The sequence below is a fragment of the Cydia splendana genome, chromosome Z (assembly GCF_910591565.1).
Source record: "Cydia splendana chromosome Z, ilCydSple1.2, whole genome shotgun sequence".
NCBI lineage: Eukaryota > Metazoa > Arthropoda > Insecta > Lepidoptera > Tortricidae > Cydia > Cydia splendana.
The window spans coordinates 47,251,238-47,273,216 of NC_085987.1; the positions used below are offsets into that span (position 1 = coordinate 47,251,238).

Here is a 21,979-nt window from a genome sequence, read left to right on the forward strand (position 1 = left end):
TTATATTATTAGCTGAAAATTGTTGAGCATTAGACTTTTCGGTCGTCGGAACTAGGTATTGTCAAGTAGCAGTACTGATAATTCCGCTACTCTATGCTAGATGTCGACTACGAAAATAGTTTTGGTAAACTGATGTATGGAGTGAGCACTCTTATGTATTTTATTCTCTATGCCTGGACAGTCAATGTATTACCGTTTGAACGCCACGCGCGTCACCGTCACAGAATAACTAACAGTACCTATTCACCATGAAGGCTTGAGGCGCGTGTCAGTTGACGACTGGCGGTTAAAGGTTATACGTAGTATGAATGTTGCGGGGCAGGACACGTGTCTGGTGGGGGGTGGGGACACCCCACCAACACTCGGCAGGAGGGCACTGGCGATGACGAGTACTGCTGCAATAAATATATTAATAAGTCTTATTATTTATATGTATGTACCTATGTAATGTAGGTATACAGCATGTAGTTATGGTACGCGGGCATCTGCCAGATGATGCGATTTTGGTGTTGAGAAAGGGTAATAATGTAGATACCTATTTGAACAGAATAGAATAGAATAGAATCAAAAGCAGTGATTAACTATAATTGGGGAACCAAACTATCATAATAATAGTATCAGGAATAACTAAAACAATATTAGGTACTTAATCTGACCTCCATCACTTATCATAAAACTAATACACAACAAAACTACAAATACACATTCCATACAAATAGGCATAAAATACAAAAACACCAACAATCATTAAAAAAAAAAATAGAATAGAATAGAATAGAATATGTTTATTGCTCACATATTGATCTTACTCTACAAGTACAATAAGGTTACAACATGTTACCCTACAAGGGCATTGCAAATACACGTGCATATAAAATATGTATACACATAAGAAAGGTACACTATAATTTATCTATTTATCTATTTCTACGCCTATTAAATATAACAAAATTATTATTTTATTATCTTTGAATTATACTTATTTTCATTGAAAAACTCTTGCAGGGAGTAAAAACTGTGGTCTATTAGGTAGGTTTTTAGCTTAGTAACAAATTTTGTGTATGTTTGCTCGTTAGTTATTTCTTTTGGAAGGTAATTATAAATTCTTATAGTCATTACGTGAGGGCTCTTGTTACTAATTTGTAAGTTACTTGATGGTATGGCTATTTTATCTTTATTTCTTATATTTATGGCACATGTGTGGCGGTCTGTTGCTTTTGTATATAATTTTGCTGAGATGGTCGAATGGATTTACACGAGTTTGAAGTTAAGCTTCACATTTCAAAGGTAATTAGTGTATGCCCCTCAGTGTATAGAATATAGGTACTATAAACTGCCCATGACATAAAGTGCCCGTGTCGAATACTAGTGCAGCGTCGAGCACTAGTACTTCTACCTTAGGTAAAACCTATGCTGAAACCTTTGCTTAACCTTTCTTTAAAAACCTTTTGACAGTTGCCAACCCTGACTGAAAGGGGGCTGTCCATAAATTACGTCATCGATTTTGGACGATTTTGACCCCCCCTCCCCCTAAAATCATCCAAAAAGCATGCTTCGAATGACCCCGTTTCCTCCTACATCATGCTACCATCATCCGATGTCCAGACCAACCCCTCCCCCCTAATTTGAAATGACGTAATTTATGAATAGCCCCAAGGTTATGATTGAGTTGGATTATAAAGTTGGTGGAATAAATGTCTGTTGGGGTATTTCGGGATAAATGGTGAAAATGTAAACTGACTTACATTCTGACACGAAGCCAGCTGGTTGACGGTGATGTTGGTCGTGCCGAGGACCCGCTCGCCGCTCACGAAGTCTGGCTCGCGATGGAACGTTCCTGTTGCCAGAAAGGAGTTCATTAGGATTAGCAAAGATGTTTGGGTCCGAAACCCGGTAATGGCATTTATCTGTGTGTTCATCTCGAATATTTGTTATAAGGCACCATTAATTAATTACGTAAGACGATTTAGGGGTGGGAGGGGGGTCGAACATATCTTATTTTTTCTTACAAGGGAGAGGGAGAGGGTTTTCATAGTTCTTACGTAAGACCACAAAGATGTGTTTTTAGGGTTCCGTACCCAGAGGGTAAAATGGGACCCTGTTACTAAGACTCCGCTGTCCGTCCGTCCGTTCGTCCGTCCGTCCGTCCGTCTGTCACCAGGCTGTATCTCACGAACCGTGATAGCTAGACAGTTGAAATTTTCACAGATGATGTATTTATGTTGCCGCTATAACAACAAATACTAAAACAGAATAAAATAAAGATTTAAGTGGGGCTCCCATACAACAAAGGTGATTTTTGACCGAAGTTAAGCAACGTCGGGCGGGGTCAGTACTTGGATGGGTGACCGTTTTTTTTTCTTGCCGTTTTTTACATTATGATACGGAACCCTTTGTGCACGAGTCCGACTCGCACTTGCCGGGTTTTTTTTTAATTTCTATATAATTATGACGTTTAAAATAATACTTCCACACTCTATGATGCTATCAAACTCGGTGCAGAGTTAGCCTAAACGGGCTCCAGTACCTTTATAGGTACAAATAAACGTTCCAAAAATGTTTTTTTTTTTTCAAACCAAACATACTATTTTTTCCTTTAGATTCTTACGTAATATATGGTAATATAGAGGGGGGAAGGGGGTCAGCCTATTCTTATTTTTTCTTACATAATGGAGGGAGGGGGTCAAATACTGGCAAAAATCGTCTTACGTAATAAATGAATGGCGCCTAGCCTAAGTATATATTTATCGATACACTCACAAAACAGTGAACGATAATAACCACACACACAGATAGATATAGCAGCGTTGTCGCTGCGACAGTGACAGTGACAACGGCAAAGGTTCTCCCCAGATATATCGACGAGCATTCGGCAAAAGCCGATAGGAAAATGCTTTATGCCCGCGCAATAAGAGCGAAAATGCCGTCGTTCGGCTTGGCTCGCACCGGCAGGCGCCTGCCGACGCATCGACCGCTTTTTCGCTTTTGCCGATTCCGCGTCGACATATGTGGAGGGAACCCAAACACTCACCATCCGCCCTCGGCACCAGATCAGGGTTGTCCGTGTGTCTCCTCGCTCGCACCGCGCGCACGCAGAGCGTTGTCGCCGCTATAGCGACCGTGGCAACGACAACTATAGCTGACACCTCGAGCCAACGTGCCCAACCGCGGACCGGTGTAGGCTCTATCACTGCTAGAATGAAAATGACTCCTCTAAAAACAGTAATTATATTTTTTCACTTAATTTTTCCACCAGCCGTAGGTATTTCTATCCGCCGGGTAGCAGACAGCAGTCCCATAATATTTAGGTAAATAATGCCGAAACAGAAAAGATAGCCGAGGCGATCATTGTCCCGATAATTGTTCCAGTGAACGGTCTAATAGCGAAGAGTCTCGATCAACATCTTGAGAGACTCTCGCTAGGTGGTTGGATCAAGAGCCAGATGCAAAAGGCGGTGATCTTGGACACGGCGCGGATAGTCCGCCGGTTCCTCTCTGCAGCCCTGACACACAATAGGTGAGACCAAAGCACATCGTCTCCTTGCTTGGCCACCTCGAAAGGATGGGTGGAGGGTGAAGATAGGGCTGGCTGCCTCTGAGCATACTCGGGTCGACCACGACTCCATCCTGTTGGTGATCCTAAAATTCCTAAACGTGTACCTTAACTTCAAACACGGGTAAATCCATTCGACCCTCTCAGCAAATATCTACCCTATTACTTTTTCTTAATACCAAAATCGCACAATCTGGCCGATGGATTTACCAGAGTTTGAAGTTAAGCGAGTTAAGCGACTCAAATATCGTTGGGCGGATAGAGTGGAGGTAGATCTCCATGAGCTCGGCGTCAGTGAGAATATGGGTGAATTCGCGCAGGACCGGGTAAAATGGCGTACCTACTCTTGTGTTGGAGACCACGACTCCGTTTGGGTCATCGCGTCGGCCAAGTAAGTAAAATTAAAGAACTACTTCGGTCGCTCGTAAGTCGACTGACGCCCGCTATGACACTTGATTCTATGTTTGTCCGGGATAGCGTCTAACCGTCGCCATTTCTTGAACGGTATTAGACTAATATTATTAGTCCACGGACTGTTAAATTGTATGGGTTACCATGATACACACTGATAATTTTAGACTTATACCGTTCGAGAAATTATCTATTGACGTCAGCGATAAAATCTTTTATATTTAAATCTGTATATCCTTAAAGCCTCACCAAAAGCGCTCGTCGGCGTATTCTGCATCTGTAACTCCACCTCCTCGCTCCGGCCCCTACTGTTGCTCGCGTACACCACCGCACTCAGGTTGCGCCCGGCCAACGCTAGCTGGAAGTGGCCCGCGGCGTCGGAAGCGTTGGTGACCACCGTGCCGGTGGCATCGCGGACCACAAGGTGGACGGTTTGGGGCCGGCCGCCGTCCCAATCTGAAATGGTTAATACGCCTTGACACTCTTGACACCTTAAACTTGTGACCAAGAAAATGTGCGACGACGCCGTCATGACTTTTTTATTACCTAGGGGTTGTTCCAACTATTCTTAACTTTCCTAAGCGCCTCTTGCACCATCCCACTAACCCGGGTTTAACCGGTTAACCCGGGTTAGTGGGATGGTGCAAGTGGCCCTAAGTGGTATATTTGAAGAATATATATACGTTTAAAATATCTGGGTCTTTCCTTCGGTGGTTAAGGAAGTGCGTTGTCGTGTCTGTCAAACGTAAATTTGGACTTCTGACACCAAAACGTATCTTTCCTGCACTGAATGGAATTTCAAGCTCTCCACGGTTTAGTACTTGTATTGTTTTTTCTGCCATCTAACTGACATACCTAGATTTAAACCTCCAGAAGCTCACCTTTCTTGCACTGAATCCTCAGAGTCCCCACCTCCCTGACCAGGCACCGCGGCGCCCGCGGCGCGCCGCCCCGCGCCACCACGTACGCGCACGCGCGCTTCTGCTCGCCGAACGAGTTCGTCGCTCGGCAGAGCAGCGCGCCGTAGTCGCCGGCTCGCGGCAGCCAGGTGAGCGTTGAGCTGTATCGGTGATGGTGGCCTGACAATTTCTGAAAAAGGTTGGTCAGTTTTATTTATTGTTTAATAAACAGGCCTGAATCCAGTAATCATCTAATTTATTTTTTAACTGATTCAAGTTTTGTACCCAAACCATATGTCTTCCGGGAGTTTATTTCAAGCCTACTCGTCTGTTGCCCAGAAAGTGTTTGTATGGATTAGTGTGGGAGATATGGGTTTTGTAGCTTTAAGTGATGATTCCTGTGACGTGGAACCGTACAATTTTAAGTAACATAACACTAAAAGAAACATCAATAGAGTCATTTACAAAATTCATTAATAGCAGTCTAAAGAAATTTAATAACACATAATATTAATAGTTATTTCTTTTAGAAGGGGGCAAAGTTGTTGTTTAACCGCTGGTGCTAATATTGATTTGATACCCGAGCACAAGCGAAAGATTCCAAAATTGAACCACGAGCGTAGCGAGTTATTGAATGTATTTATTAAGCTTAAGTTTCACGATTTTTTTCATATTTTGGACCTATGGTTCAAAAGTTAGAGAGGGGGGGGCACATACTTTTTTTTTCGGAGCGATTATTTCCGAAAGTATTAACTAGATCAAAAAATGGTTATTGGAGACCCCTATTCGTTTTGGAAGACCACTTCACTTGACAGGCAGACTGGACGATCAGAAACTACCTTAACGCTGGTGTACAGGGTGCGCGAGTCCGCGAAGGTCCAGCTGAACTGCAGGGGCTCCGGCGCCGCCTCCACCACGCAAGTTACTGTCTCGGCCTCCCCAGGCACGGCACCGATGGTCTCCTCGCCACTTGACAGGCACACTGGACGATCTGAAGCGATTAGGAACAAATTAGACTAGTGGCTCTGTGAGCTGTAGACCTCGCGAGCTGAGCTTAAAACTGAGTAAATGTATGGCTTCGTTGTTTAGAAGAATTTAGAGAATCTAATTTGACAATTAAAACCTTAACTATCGAACCTGCTTACAAAATTCGGGGATTGGTTTAGAAATGCGACCAGTAGAGTTGAACAGATGGACATACGAAACAATTTTTGGCTAACAGGCCAATTCAAACGTACACTGATATCAGAATGACGTCTAACTGATGTCATTTAGTTATCGTGCATTTCGCTGGTTCTTGTCCGTATATACATGTATTGGCGCAAACGAGACGCACGATGACTACTAAATAACATGATAAAAATATCATTCCGATGTCAGTGTACGGTCGGTGCCCCAACTTAAGTATCCACGTCGCCATACTCGTACTAATGTATAGAAAAGTGGATAGAGTTAGACCAAGAAAAGTCTGCAGAGATTTTGACAGCACACGCAGTGCCAATGTTATTTGTGCCAGTGTCAAAATCTCTGCAGACTTTTCTTGGTCTAACTCTACTTATGTTAGGGAACCAACATTACCTTTTAATTAGCCTGTAAACTGCAACTGAGAAGCTTCGTGCGCGTTTGGTTTGCCAGTCTTTTCAGTCTTTGTTCCTCCTCGAGTCGCAATAGAAGGAGTTTCATGCTTTTAATTTTAGTCGAGTAAGAATTTAAATATATAACTAATCTAAATTCTAAAGAGAATAGATTGTATAGGGGACGTGCATGAACTATAGGGGGCAGCACAGGAGCCGTCAGATCTTTGGCGCGAAGCGTAGATGTGTAGTTTATGATTCCGATGTAGCCCACAAGATGGCAGAACCTACTATGCACAAGAAAACGTACCTACGAGAACGGTTGATGGTAGCACTTGCTTTGGCAATGTACATGTGCACATATGTTTCCGATTCAGGCCACAAGATGGCAGGCCCTCCAACGCGCACGGTCCCTATAGGGGGCGTGCGTGAACTATAGGGGGCGGCATAGGAGCCGTCAGATTTTTGGCGTGAGGCGTAAATGTGACGTTTATGCTTCCGATGTAGCCCACAAGATGACAAAACCTATACTATGCATAAGGAAACGTACCTACAAGAACGGTAGATGGTAGAACTTGCTTTGGCAATGTACATGTTTCCGATTCAGACCACAAGATGGCAGACCCTCCAACGCGCACGGTCCCTATAGTAGAGGGTTATTGTCGTACTAATTTTTGTAGTCACTGTAAATCAGTGCTGTAAATTTACTGCCATCTTTCGATACAGGATTAAAATGAAAATGAATAAAAAATATCAATAAATGTATAGGTATATGTATGGATAAATGTTTTTTTTTTATTTTTGGAACGCCATATGATTTTGACCCATGTTCTTTTACTGATATGAGTAAAAATTGTTAAATATAAAATGGTGTCGCCATCTAGACGAGCATAGAGGCCAAAGGTATGGCGCCGTATATTCAAGAATCAAATTTTCTTTAAAGTGCAAAAAGCCATCATCTCTTGCAAAAATTAAACGAATACGCTTAGCCCGCGCTTGATAAATAAAAAATACGATTTTTTTCATTTTTTCAAAATAAAATAATAAAATAAAAAACAACAATTGATACGAAATTTAAGTATAAAAAAATACAAAAAGTTGTGTAGCAGCATACAATTACTGGGGATGGAACCAGGGACCTCCCGATACAAACAAAAAAAAACCGGGCAAGTGCGAGTCGGACTCGCGCACGAAGGGTTCCGTACCATAATGCAAAAAAAAAAACAAAAAAAAACGGTCACCCATCCAAATACTGACCACTCCCGACGTTGCTTAACTTTGGTCAAAAATCACGTTTGTTGTATGGGAGCCCCATTTAAATCTTTATTTTATTCTGTTTTTAGTATTTGTTATTATAGCGGCAACAGAAATACATCATCTGTGAAAATTTCAACTGTCTAGCTATCACGGTTCGTGAGATACAGCCTGGTGACAGACGGACGGACGGACAGCGAAGTCTTAGTAATAGGGTCCCGTTTTACCCTTTGGGTACGGAACCCTAAAAAAGCGAACGTTTGCAAAATGCGCCATGATAGTTCTTACTAAAGCTGACGAAATTTAGCTACTCATTCGCAAGTAAAAACGAAATATCTAAATACCGCCAAAACCAGCGATACAAATTTTCTGAATTTTTGGACATTTAATCTATAAACATATATCAATAAGAAAAAACTCTTATGATATCGATACGTTTATTTGTTTAAGCGCTAGGTATCACGACTCCGCCATTTTTAAAAATTTCCAAAAACCGGATTGACAAAAAAAAATTATTTAGTCATAGAATCTGGTCACAAAATTTCATGAGAATCGGTTAAGAATTGCGACCTGTAGAGGAGAACATCCGGAAATACAAAACTAAATATCTAAATACCGCCTAAACCAGCGATAATTTTTTTCTGCATTTTTTGCTATTAACTCTGTAAACATGTCTCAAAAAGAAAAAACTCTTATGATATCGATACGACTATTTGTTTAGGCGACAGGTATCACGACTCCGCCATTTTTAAAAATTTCCAAAAACCGGATTGACAAAAAAAAATTATTTAGTCATAGAATCTGGTCACAAAATTTCATGAGAATCAGTTAAGAATGGCGACCTGTAGAGGAGAACATCCGGACATACGAAAGCAAATTGCTCGAGTCAAAACGTAGACCTTCGCTACGCTTCGGTCAATTATGTTTGAAGAGTTTGTCCTATGTATATATAATATATAAGTATAGGCACAACTCTTTGGTATACTGATCTTTACCTATTTTAACTTGAATCCATGGATGTACTAGTATTTAAGTATAAATTGTATAATTACCATTGTAGCAATCAAATTAGCATAAGTTTTAAAAATTTTATTCATATATATGGTACAAAAACAAGTCAAAAAAAACAATAAATAAAAATAACTTTAACCTTTTGAACGCCACAGACGGCAATTGACGTCAACGCAAAATCGTGACAACGACGCCAAAGACGGCATTTGACTTCGATCGTTTTTTGATGAAAATCTACTGAAAAACACCCCACTTTTAGGTTGGCATTATTTATTCGCAAAACCAAAGAGAATAGATAGTATAGAGGGGTCCTGTCATAGTAAATTTTGTAGTCACAGTAAATTTACTGCCATCTATCGACACACGAATAAAACTCAAAATGAAAACGTAAAAAACTATCAAAGAATGTATATATATGGATAAATGATTTTATTATTTTTTTATCATTTTGACCCATGTTTATTCACTGATACCTATGTATTAAAATTGTTAAATATAAAACGGTGTCGTCAACGCCATCTAGCCGAGGATAGGTCAAAGGTGTGTGTGCCATCTATCCGAGAATGACTTCTTCTTAGAGATGGGTAGTGAGTAAATACTCACGGGTAAATACCGAGTAAATACTCAGTATGTACTCAATATACCCGTATTTACTCGTTTATACCCAAATTGGTAGGTATAAACTATTTAGAGTGCTGAAAGGGGCATATCAATTTGAAATATAGGTGTATTTTGTAAGCCGCTACTGGATTAAGTACTCAAAATTGTAAGAAATGTATTTTTAAGAGGGGCACTCCATACATGTAAATATTTGTCACAAAAAAAAATTTCAGAAACCACTAACGTGTTGCACATCATTAAATGGGTGTTTAAAAATAACTGGAATGTTTGTAAGAACATTTTTGGATAAATTGAATTTTTTTGGAAAAAAACCGTTTCGAAAGGCCAAAATAATGTTTATCTCTCTATAACTTTAGAACCAAAGTTCAGAAAAAATATGAAAACATATCGGGAGATTAGCCGTATAATACAGTACAAAAAACAATATTTTGAACATCATCGGTTGAGCCATTTTTGAGTTTTCTTTAAAAAAACCCTTAATAAAAGGTCGTAAGTGCCGCGTAAACACGCACTTTTGCGCGACATGAATTTAAGTACCATATTTTTAAAGTAAATACCTTCTTATTTAAAACAAAATTGTTAACTACGCATTATCACAATTTGCCTCTCACTAATAATTACCTTTTTTTCCTAAATTAAGCGTCCTATAATGCTTATTATTTTATAGATATTATTAATACACGTTAGCACTCTTCAATAAAAGACAATTTTGTTCTTAAATCTCACTTTTTGAATATTTTATAAGCAATCGTTTTTACCCACCTAAATGAGTAAATACGGGTATTTATCGGGTGCTTTGAGTAAATACCGAGTAAATACTCAGTATTTACTCACCCCTACCCATCTCTACTTCTTCTTGATTTCCGAGGCACGTTTTTTCCTTAGACTTTATTCATCTTATACGGAGTTACATAATGTCTTTGGCAAAACTAAGATTAACCCCTGTGGCGTCAGTGGCACGGCAAATGATGCGCAGTTTGGCGTTCAAAAGGTTAATTTTATTTTATTTTAGAATAGTTTGTATTTAGTTTAATTTGAGTTTAATTGTAAGTTTTAAATGAATAAAAGTTATCTTATCTTATACTCTTTGACCCCCAAGAACATAATTATGAGCGCAAAACAAGTAGTTTTGCCAATACCCACATCATGAAATAGTAACGGATATAATATTTCGATCAGCGCCCGGAATTTCCAAACAACTAATTTAAACCACGCGAACAAATGCCTATTCTACGAAGTGACATAACGGTTAATTGCTGCCGCCATCTAGCGTGGAGTAGGAATACTTAGTACACTCACAGCCCACGTTCAGGGTGACCTGGTCCTGGAACACCTGGCCCTAGGAAGTGGGAGTTGAACGCCCGCCGTCGACAGATGGCGCCAGTGTCCACGTATAACTAACCGGGATTGACAACTCACAGCCCACGTTCAGGGTGACCTCGTCCTGGAACACCAGCCCGGGGAGATGGGAGTTGTGGGCGCGGCACGCGAGCTCGCGCCCGCCGTCGCGGAGAGATGGCGCTAGTGTCAATGAGGATACTGTGTAATTGCCGTCGTGGAGTTCCTGCAAATTATATAATAATTATTTGACGGTAAATATAATATTATGAAAGTCATGCATGATCACCGCTTTCCGTTCTTTCACCGTCTACTTACTTCGTAGTACATAGCTATATTCCTAATACTTCTCAAGCCTCATTAACTTTACAATTCTAGTAACTTTCTGTAAAATTGGCCTATAATACGTGTTATTCGCGGAATCTTGACAATGTTTCGTTTAGCCACTGCACTTGGGTTTATAAGATTAAATTAACAAATAAACAGTTCAGTCACCTCCTTTTATGGTGCATCGATATCTGGTAAACGCTCCGCTAGCTAGGGGCTGTCCTCCTACGTCATGCTACCATCATCCGATGTCCAGACCCCCCCCCCCCCCCCTAATTTGAAATGACGTAATTTATGAATAGCCCCCTAGCACGTCATTTAGGTACAGTCGACGTCAAAAATATGTTTACACTTTTGCACCATACTCAGTGGCGGATTTGCCCTAAGGCCCAGTAGGCCCGGGCCTAGGGCGGCAAAAAAATTAGGGGCGGCAAATTGTGACAAAAAATTCGCTGATTATAACAAGACATAACTTAAAATGTAGTCAATGGGTCAATATAAGATGGGTGCTGCGAAAGGGGCGGCTATAGGGCCCGGGGCCTAGGGCGGCAAAGACTGCAAATCCGCCACTGACCATACTCCTTTGTAATAAGCCAAAAAGTGTAAACTTGTACATAGGTACTAGGAAATACACGCGCGTAGTCTGTTCGGAAAGAGAAGTCGTGGAATGTATTGGGACCCATACATTCCAGGTAGGGTTGCCAGATCGAAAGGCGCTATAATCGGGAAAACATATCAATTTTTCGGGATTTTGGGACTTAAGTCGGGAAAAAAACATTCAATTTAAAGTAATTCTATTAAAAACAACGATATTTTACATTATTGGCACTACGTCAGCTGCTCGACGCGTTCGACGCTGGTCGCTCGCTCGCTCGCTCGACGACACTTCGGAACTTGAAATTATTGTTTTATAACGTGAAGATGTTTTTCGGGTCAATTTTCGATTTGTCGGGAATCGGGAACACATACAAAAAATCGGGAGAATCCCTCGAAATCCCGACCATCTGGCAACCCTAATTCCAGGACTCTTCTCTTACCGCACAGACTCTAGTTAGACATAATGTGGCACGCTGGCACGTTTACCAAATCTGTAGGGCTAAGATGGTCGCCTCTTTATCATTTGTCACCAGGCCTGTCACGTTCTAACAAATATATATGTACCTAAGTGTGAAAGCGACGCATGGCACGACAGGTGATAAAAATTCAACCAAGGCCGTTTCTGGACGCCTTTAAAATACAACAAATTTGCTAATATGGGGAAAAGGATAGGTACCTAACTACCTACCTTATGCACGCTCGGTCTCAGCAGCGTGTCCCCCAGGTGCCAGGTGATGGAGGGGGGAGGCACGCAGCCGACCACCACACAGTCCACCACCCGGGGTTGGCCGGCTTCAAAATCTACATTGTTGTTTAAGCGTATCTCCACGCTTAGAGGAGGCACTGAAATTAAATTAAATTAAATCGAGTTAAACCCGGCTGTCTTATAGGGCGTCCGCCACGTTGCACGCGTGCACGGAGCGTCCGCACGCGTGCGGGTGAAATTTTAAGTAAAATCCATCGCACGCGCCCGCGTTTAAATCACTAAGGTGGGATCAGACGGTTCACTCGAATGAATGTTCACTTGAGTGAATGATTCACTTTTCTTTCATTGCATGTTCACATGGCGTCGAATGAAGTTGTGCGTCTTGGATTATTTCTTATTTGTGATAATTTAATAAAGATATAAACAAGCAAAAAGCAAAGAAAACGTCGACGGTGGTGGGTGCTAGCTTTGAATACATTGGTGAAACTAGCCATTGAAGATCCTGAATTGTATCGCAATCATATGCGGATTAAGTAATTTTGAAGAACTTCTACTATTACCTAGTTACATCAGCGGTGGCAGCATGGTTCCTTTTTTATCGTCTGTCACTTTTGCACTTACCTATACTGGCGATTGTTTTAGAACTCTGGAATATTTTTACAGAGTACCCACAAATACCATATCCTGGTTTTTCCAAGAAGTACTAGTTTCCTAGGTACTACTAGCCACAGGATTCGAGAAAAATATGCCAAATCTGAATGAACATTCACTCTGTGTTCACACTGTTCATTTTTAGGGTTCCGTACCCAAAGGGTAAAACGGGACCCTATTACTAAGACTTCGCTGTCCGTCCGTCCGTCCGTCCGTCCGTCCGTCCGTCCGTCCGTCCGTCCGTCCGTCCGTCCGTCTGTCACCAGGCTGTATCTCACGAACCGTGATAGCTAGACAGTTGAAATTTTCACAGATGATGTATTTCTGTTGCCGCTATAACAACAAATACTAAAAACAGAATAAAATAAAGATTTAAATGGGGCTCCCATACAACAAACGTGATTTTTGACCAAAGTTAAGCAACGTCGGGAGTGGTCAGTACTTGGATGGGTGACCGTTTTTTTTGCTTTTTTTTCGTTTTTTTTTTTGCATTATGGTACGGAACCCTTCGTGCGCGAGTCCGACTCGCACTTGCCCGGTTTTTTTTTGTTCATTCGGAGTGCGAGTGAAAATATCCAACACTGTTGGATTATTTCACTAATGAATTCATTTTTCACTTTTGGTTCATGTTGTGTTTACACGTGTCACTTTGAGAAAGATAAATAATGAAACACGAAAATGAACCGTCCGATTTCACCTTTAGCGGCGCTCATACCATTTTTCGTTAACCCGCTTGCCAGCTCTGTGCACATGCACGACGTTGCGGACGCCGTTTGTATAAACAATAGCGCGCAGCGTCAAAGGTATGTATAATAAAACACAGAGACATCTTGTGTACTAAGGGTCGGTTGCACCAAACTGTTCGTATCGTTAAAGAGTTCGCTAAATTGTTATGTATGGAAAGTTTCATAGTGGCGCGCCGGGGCGCGCCGGCTGACGTTGACCAGTCTGTCAAATGTGGCTGGTGCAACTGGCCCTAAGTAAACACTATTACGAGTAGCTTAACTACTCACAATACATAGTGACCAGCACGCTCGCGCTCAGCGGTTCAGTGACGTCGGCGTTCTGCGCGAGGCACTCGTAGTGCGCGTCTAGCTCGGCGCGCGTCGCGTTGGTCACGCTAACTGTAGCGCGTAGCGTGCGCGGGCGCGACGCCTCCGCACGCTCGATCACGATGCCGTTGCGACGCCAGAAGAGGAGAGTGTCAGGCTCTGGGTAACATAGAAAAAGAGTATGATTTAAGGCTATACTACAGTAAGAACGGAACAATCTTTTTAGGGTTCCGTACCCCAAGGGTAAAAACGGGACCCTATTACTAAGACTCCGGTGTCCGTCTGTCTGTCTGTCACCAGGCTGTATAGCTGTGATAGCTAGGCAGTTGAAATTTTCACAGATGATGTACATATTTCCGTTGCGGCTATAACAAAACAGAATAAAATTAATATTTAAGTGGGGCTCCAATACAACAAACGTGATTTTTTGCCGTATTTTGCGTAACGGTACGGAACCCTTCGTGCGCGAGTCCGACTCGCTTTTGGCCGGTTTTTAGGGTTCCGTACCCAAAGGGTAAAACGGGACCCTATTACTAAGACTTCGCTGTCCGTCCGTCCGTCCGTCCGTCCGTCCGTCTGTCACCAGGCTGTATCTCACGAACCGTGATAGCTAGACAGTTGAAATTTTCACAGATGATGTATTTCTGTTGCCGCTATAACAACAAATACTAAAAACAGAATAAAATAAAGATTTAAATGGGGCTCCCATACAACAAACGTGATTTTTGACCAAAGTTAAGCAACGTCGGGAGTGGTCAGTATTTGGATGGGTGACCGTTTTTTTTGTTTTGCTTTTTTTTGTTTGTTTTTTTTTTTGCATTATGGTACGGAACCCTTCGTGCGCGAGTCCGACTCGCACTTGCCCGGTTTTTTTTATCAGGGGATATCTTACACAGATCAACCTAGCCCCACACTAAGCAAAGGTTGTACTATGGCTGCTAAGCGACGATATACATACTTATATGTATGTATATGTCGCAGTCGGATCGTATAATCCGCCGTATTACATTACGGCTAGCCGTTTTCAAAAACAGGGGCGTTTTGAAATGCGGCGGTTTAACGATTAGCCGGATTGAATGCGGCTGAATGAGAATCCGCCGGAATGTATTCGGCGCCATACGTTCTTCAACACGGCTAGCCGTAATGTAATACAGCGAGTCATTAGCCGCCGCTTTGACAGTTTTTAGTTCCCATTTTTAACACCCGTGGCGCTGCCTGACAAACGCTGGGGTGTCCATCAAATCTGGAGTTCGTCGGACTGTTTCTTTTCAAAAAACATTTCTTTCGCAACTTAACTAGACGTCCTATTTCTGAGCGGTTTGCCCTTCGGGCATCTGAAGCTACCTAACGAACCTAACCTACCTACCTATTGATTTAGTGAGACGTCCGTGAAATCATTACACTTTGGGGAAAAAAGCGTAGGTAGGTAAGTAGGTTAGGTTCGTTAGGTAGCTTCAGATGCCCGAAGGGCAAACCGCCCAGAAATAGGAGCCCCGCTTGCGGGGCTCCGTCTATTTAAGTTGTGAAGGAAATGTTTTGGAAAAGAAACACATGTAGTGCGGTGGGACCATGGTAAAAATAAATTAAATTGCAAACATTGTCAAACTCCGGTTACGTAGGCGACCGAAAGAACTGGTCACTCTACAATCTAAAATAGTAGTACGATGCGGCTAAACGTTGGCCGCCTTATTGAAGAACGTATCGCAATGACAATCCGGCTAATCGTCGAACCGCCGCATTTCAAAACGCCCCTGTTTTTGATAACGGCTAGCCGTAATGTAATACGGCGGATTATACGATCTGACTACGACATATACATAGAAAACATCCATGACTCAGGAACAAATTCAAAAATATGTGTTTATCACACAAATAAATGCCCTTACCGGGATTCGAACCCAGGACCATTGGCTTCACAGGCAGGGTCAATACCCACTAGGCCGGGCCGGTCGTCCGAGAATTTTATACTTGTTAACTAAACGATTGGCAAAAAATTACGGAGCGGTTGTAAGAGACGTTATATTAAGATATTTTGTTAATATATCTCCTTTAAAGACTGTAAAGTACGTTCACATTTGAATCAACCCCCCCCCCCCCCCCCATACTAAGTCAGCGCTATGGAAAATGGAGTTGCGCCAACGTTTTTTTAATAAATAACGAAATAAAAATAAATAAATAAAATTACTAGTGATGTACCGACTATTGATTCGGCCGACTAGACGAATAGCCGACTAATCGGCACTCGGATGGCCGATTAGTCGGCCGACTAGTCGGCCAGATCATTAGTTTCGTCTAAGTTCGATTCAGATGCACTTAAAAAACAATCGTTTTACCCATTTCGTCGCGCTATTCATCATATTATAGTAACGCAAAAAAATAAAATAAATAAAAAAATCATATGGCTATATTTCATTACAAGCTTTTATTTAGTTTCACCTGACCGTTGTCTGTCGGTCTGTAATCAAATCTTGCAAGTTAAAGATCCACTTCCCGGTTTCCGATTGAGCTGAAATTTTGCATGCATGTATAAATCAGATGACAATGCAATATTATGGTACCATCGAGCTGATCTGATGAAGGAGATAGGAGGTGGCCATAGGAACTCTGTGATGAAACAGCGCAACCTAATTGTTTTAGGGGTTTTTAGAATTGTCGCGATGAGTATTAGTTGTCTGTCGTAAGAAAAGTACAGTCAGCGATAAAAGCTTGTACCAAAAATGAAATTATTTGCCAAAAACTTATATGAAAACCGGACAATCGGACATAAGAAAGCGACGACACGGTCGATAATTCGAACAAAAGTTTTCGTAAGCACCCTAAATAGGAATTTGGGTAAAATAGGTGAAAAGCTTATAGTAAATATTTATTTGCTTTTTATTTCTTTTTGCCCTATTTTTCTGTCATTTATAAAGGGCCGACTAATCGGCCATTTTTGCCGACTGGTCGCCGACTAATCGCCGACTACAAATGAGGCCGGATAGTCGGCTTTCCCGACTAGTCGGCGACTAGTCGGTACATCCCTAAAAATTACCGTTGCGTCGAGCAGCAGCCACTAGACACCGACGCTCGGAAGATCCTAGTTTGGGGTCTCTCTTTTACGAGTACAGTCAATACATAATAAATAATATTTACAATCTTACCATCAGCAACTTCGCAGGTGAGAGTGAAGTTGGTTCCGAGGCTGATGTGCTGGATGTGACCTCTCTGAAGTGGTTCACCAGCGTCATTGTAGATCTGCGGGGTACCCGGAGAATCTGAAACATTCGTGATTCTAAAACTCCTAGAATTATACCTACTAAGCTAAGTTGGCAGCGATTTTGACAGCACAGACTGTGTAAGTGTTATTTAAACGTCGTAATTTCAAATAACAGTCCTTCGTTAAGCAACTTGGACAACACCACAGACCACACAAACAGGGGCAGAACCATACGTACTCAACTACTCACCAACCAGTCTTATATCGATGACATAGTCCACCGACGGCGAAGCCTGATAGTGCACGCGGCAGCGATAAACGCCGCTGTCTCTGTCGCTCACGCGCTTTAGAAGGAGAGAGGTGTCGTCGTGGCAGGCGCCCGCGATGCACGTGGTGCCGAACACTTGGTCTAGTGAAAGTGATCTGGGGAAGTAGTGTTGTGTTAGCTATAAATGGGGTGAGTCTAAAAGATAATTAATTTGCCATACATTTTTTTAATAAGTTACTAATAGTTATATACAGTAGAGTCCGGTTAGTACGACTTCGCATATAACAACCAACCGCTTATAGCGACGTAAGTATAGGCACTTGGTTGGTTTTAGTACAAGCTTCTATGAAAGTACAACCGTTTATTACGACTCCGCTTATAACGACCAACCGCTTTTAACGACGGAAATTGACACAAAATCCGTCCGTCAAGTCCGGTTACAACGACGAGCGACGTAGTTTTTACAAATAAATTGTTGGTAAGAAGCTTACTCCGTCCCGCGCACCCAACTCCCTCGCCCCTTTGCCTATACGCAGTAAGATGAAATAGTCATGTGACTTTACGTAATCTTGCAAACTAAATAACACCCAATTCCCAATATTCAATTGAGCTTAAACTTCACGTACATAATTATGTATGTAAGTTGGATGACAATGCAATATTTTGGTACCTTCGAGCTGATCTGATGCTGGACACAGGAGGTGGCCATAAGAACTGTGTCATAAACAGACATCGTACATTTTCCAGCATTTTTGGTGCAGCAGAGTAGTGTTAACGGAATTGGTATTTATTGTTAATGTTTGACAAAAAACTTATTTAATATTTGATTGTCGATGTCCGATGTTCCATTGTCATCTTGATTAGATTCCTTTTTATTTTACGGGATTCGAGTAATTTGCGGATGATTGAGTGAGTACGAGTAAGTGGTTTCTTCTAAGTGTAACTAAACACACAAGTCTCTGCATTTAAGACAAAGTGTTGGTAATATAAAAGTGTTGTAAATAAATATTTTAATGGAAATGTTTTTTTTTCTTTGATCGTTGCATAAGTATTAATAAATACAAAATGATGTAATTATTTTTATTAAAAAAAATATTAATATTTGCAGTTCGTTTAGTACGACGTCCGGTTAGTACGACCTAATATCACCGGTCCCTTGGGCGTCGTTATAACCGGACTCTACTGTACTATAATATAAGGTATAGCACAATCGGGTTAGGACTAACCTCGAAATCTCTAGAAGAGTCCTGAAATTTGGTATGTATGTTAATTAAAGGTCTCTTTGTCATGTCCAGTTGTCCACACTATTTGACATTTGGGGACATCGAGGAATCGCAGCCATCTTGGCAAATACACAGTGTTTACATAAAACCTATAATTCTGAGAAAACAACAAAAAATCAATACCTACCTATACTTTCAAAGGTGACAGTATAGGTACGCCTTTATGTATGTGATGTGGTCCCCGTAGCTGAAAGTTTAAGACACGCAAACAGGGATTTTTTTGAACCCCACCTAAGGGGCTATTCATAAATTACGTCATTTCAAATTAGGGGGGGGGGGTCTGGACATCGGATGACGGTAGCATAAAGTAGGAGGAAATGGGGTCATTTGAAGCATGATTTTTGGATGATTATAGGGGGGGGGGGGGGGTCCAAAATCGTCAAAAATCGATGACGTAATTTATGGACAGCCCCTAAGACCTAAAATCTTTTTTTTGCAATCACATTTTTTAGTCCTGAGCATTTTTCCTCCGTTTATTTTAGTTTTGTATTGCATAGCACTCGTGTACCAATTATGAATGTACCTACTGATGTCTATTTTATTGAAATCCGCTCAATATTTTAGGCGTTAGAAGCAAAATATGATTTAATATTCGGTTTCTCTTCGGATTTGTCTTTAATAAAACAAATGTAGACGCAGGTTGTGAAGGGCAAGCAATCTACCGAATGTGTAGACAAAAGTGGAATTTATATTCCTCCAAGTTTCCTTTTAAGAGAATATCCTCTGATTCAGTAATTACGTTCTATAACAAGAAGTATTTTGCCTGCAAACATATACCGGACTTTTTTGTGTAGAATTTAATAAGCTTTAATGTTGCCTTACACCATATTTTCATATAGAACGCAGATTTAGAGAAAAACGCATATTTTCTCCAAGATGGTACACACTTTCCATGACAGCTGCGATTCCTCGAGGTCCCTAAATGTCAAATAGTGTGGACATGAAAAAGAGACCTTTAATTAACATACATACCAAATTTCAGAACTCTTCTAGAGATTTCGAGGTTAGAGCTAATCCGATTGTGCTAGTATTTAGGTGTGCATATGCTTAACCGAATTTGGAATGCAAAATGGGTAACTAAAACTAATATTTTACAACTAAATTCCCGCAGGGGAGCCGCCCATGGTACCTTCGTTGAGTCTCCTCATTAGGGAAGCGGTAGAGGAATTCCCTCTCGTTCTTGAGCCACAGCACGTAAGCGTCAGGCCCGTCTAGAAACACCTTGCCTTGGCCGCAGGGGAGCCGCGCGTCATGACCTCTCACGGCTCTGAGGACCACCACTTCTGTGGACAACATCAATCATCCTTATTTACTTTAAAGTACATATGGTGCTCCATTACGACACATTGTGCTATAATAAGCACATTACGTAACTACTTACGTCGGAAATTTAAAGGGCCATATGTACTGTAAAACGTTGTAACGATATACGTGCGAATAGGTAATTCGCAATTTGTGTCGATTTAAAACACTCCCTTCTTTTCTTGTTTTAAATTTCGCCACTCGTTGCGAATTTCGCACTTGTATCGTAAATAACTATATTAGGGGGTTATGTCTTGAAATGATTTTCATTATTATCAATATTTAGGGTGATAAGAAATGGGATCAGTAAAGAACTTAAGAGTTAAGCTCCTTTTGCATGTAGTTGTATGTATATTGTATACCTACTGTTCAATCACATTATTAAATTAAGTATGTGTACATATGTGGACAGAATTAATCAAACTTCTCTGCTAGATAAAAAGTATGTCGAACTTTCAAACTGGTAAAGGAGCAACTATGATAATTTCAATTCAAATACGGAATACCTATATTCGAGCACAACTAATACCTACACTAATAGGTACCTATACTTAGTTATTGCTACCAAGCCAGTTATACAGTCGACTACATAGATATGTACTTATCCACTATAACACCTTACTGCATTGTAATAAAGTGAAAAAATGCATACGTCTCTTTGTAGTTGACTGTACATAATATATCTATGTCTCATACTATAAAGATAGTTTATTATTCAAGTAGGCATATTATTTACAAAATGCGCTTATTAATGTTAAATAAAGCTAATAAATACACAGCGGCTAAATAATAGTTTGGTGGTTATTCTAAACTTATTAGCTTGTAGGTATCAAAGAGAGTAGAGTGTATAGAGGAGGATTGTCAAAGTAAAATATGTAGCCACTGTAAATTTACTGCCATCTTTCGACAGAAGATTAAAACTGTTAGAACGCCATTTGACTTTGATCGTTATTATTTCACTGATATGTGTTAACTTGTTAAATATTAACATCTAACAATTTTAATCTTCTGTCAAAAGATGGCCGTAAATGTACTGTAGTTAAAAAAATTACCATGACAGTAACTCTCTATTTCAAATTCTCTTTGGTAGATAATATTGTAAGTACATACCTGTATCGATGCAAAATACTGGAATGCTTAATAGTCCGAAGATCGCGTAGTGTAACAGCATTGTGGGGTCTGCAACACGATATTATGTTATGTAGGTATAATAAAGTACTGGGTAGGTATTTATTTATTTAAACTTTATTGCACAGTAAACATTGTACAAAAGGCGAACTTAATGCCAGAAGGCATTCTCTACCAGTTAACCCTCGGGCCAAACAGAGAACAAGCAGTAATAGGTGCAAGAATAATTAAAAGTACGAAAATTGTAATATTTAAACATACGTTTTTATGTTGTAGGTATTTGTAGGTATGCAAATTAAAATACTGAACTTATCAAAACTTTTAATTTTATAAACAAGATCATGTGCGAAAAGAGAAGAGTCGTAGAATGTATGTTTTTTCTCTTTCCGCACAGACTCTAACTTTATTAACCTATCTGCGGGCTCAGCACGGTTCCATTTTTATCGACTATCACTATGCGCGTCCCTTTCGCACTTACATACTTGTTAGAACGTGACAGGCATGGTGACAAGGGATAAAAACACGACCGTGCTAAGCCGCCTGGTCTAATTCATTATACAAACTATATACATATACCTCGTCTGTTCATAACTCTTGAGATGAATGTAAACTTTTTAAAATATGTTTTTTATTATAGTCATTTAATATGTTGGCATTTAAGGGATTCCGGCACGGTCCCTAAAATGGTATAGGAAGTAAAAGAAAATTGTAATAGATGAAATATCAAATTATACACCGAAATATTCAGAAATGATTCGACTATTATGCTGAATAAACAATATGTAATTACCTTGTTTGTATTGTGGCG

The 21,979-nt window shown here is 40.7% G+C and overlaps 1 protein-coding gene across 1 annotated transcript; it reads right to left on the reverse strand.

Annotated features, from left to right (window-relative positions):
* Positions 1-293: 293 nt before the first annotated feature.
* On the reverse strand, positions 294-20,037 carry LOC134805161 (hemicentin-2-like). Its single transcript, XM_063778460.1, has 13 exons — positions 19,871-20,037; positions 17,441-17,613; positions 17,135-17,248; positions 15,115-15,117; positions 13,956-14,153; positions 12,274-12,428; positions 10,743-10,887; positions 5,703-5,854; positions 4,846-5,053; positions 4,214-4,420; positions 3,032-3,193; positions 1,746-1,837; positions 294-395 (listed from the first exon to the last, which is right to left on the reverse strand). Exons 1-13 carry the CDS (start codon positions 20,035-20,037, stop codon positions 294-296), a joined length of 1,878 nt encoding a protein of 625 aa, XP_063634530.1.
* Between the last annotated feature and the right edge of the window lie 1,942 nt (positions 20,038-21,979).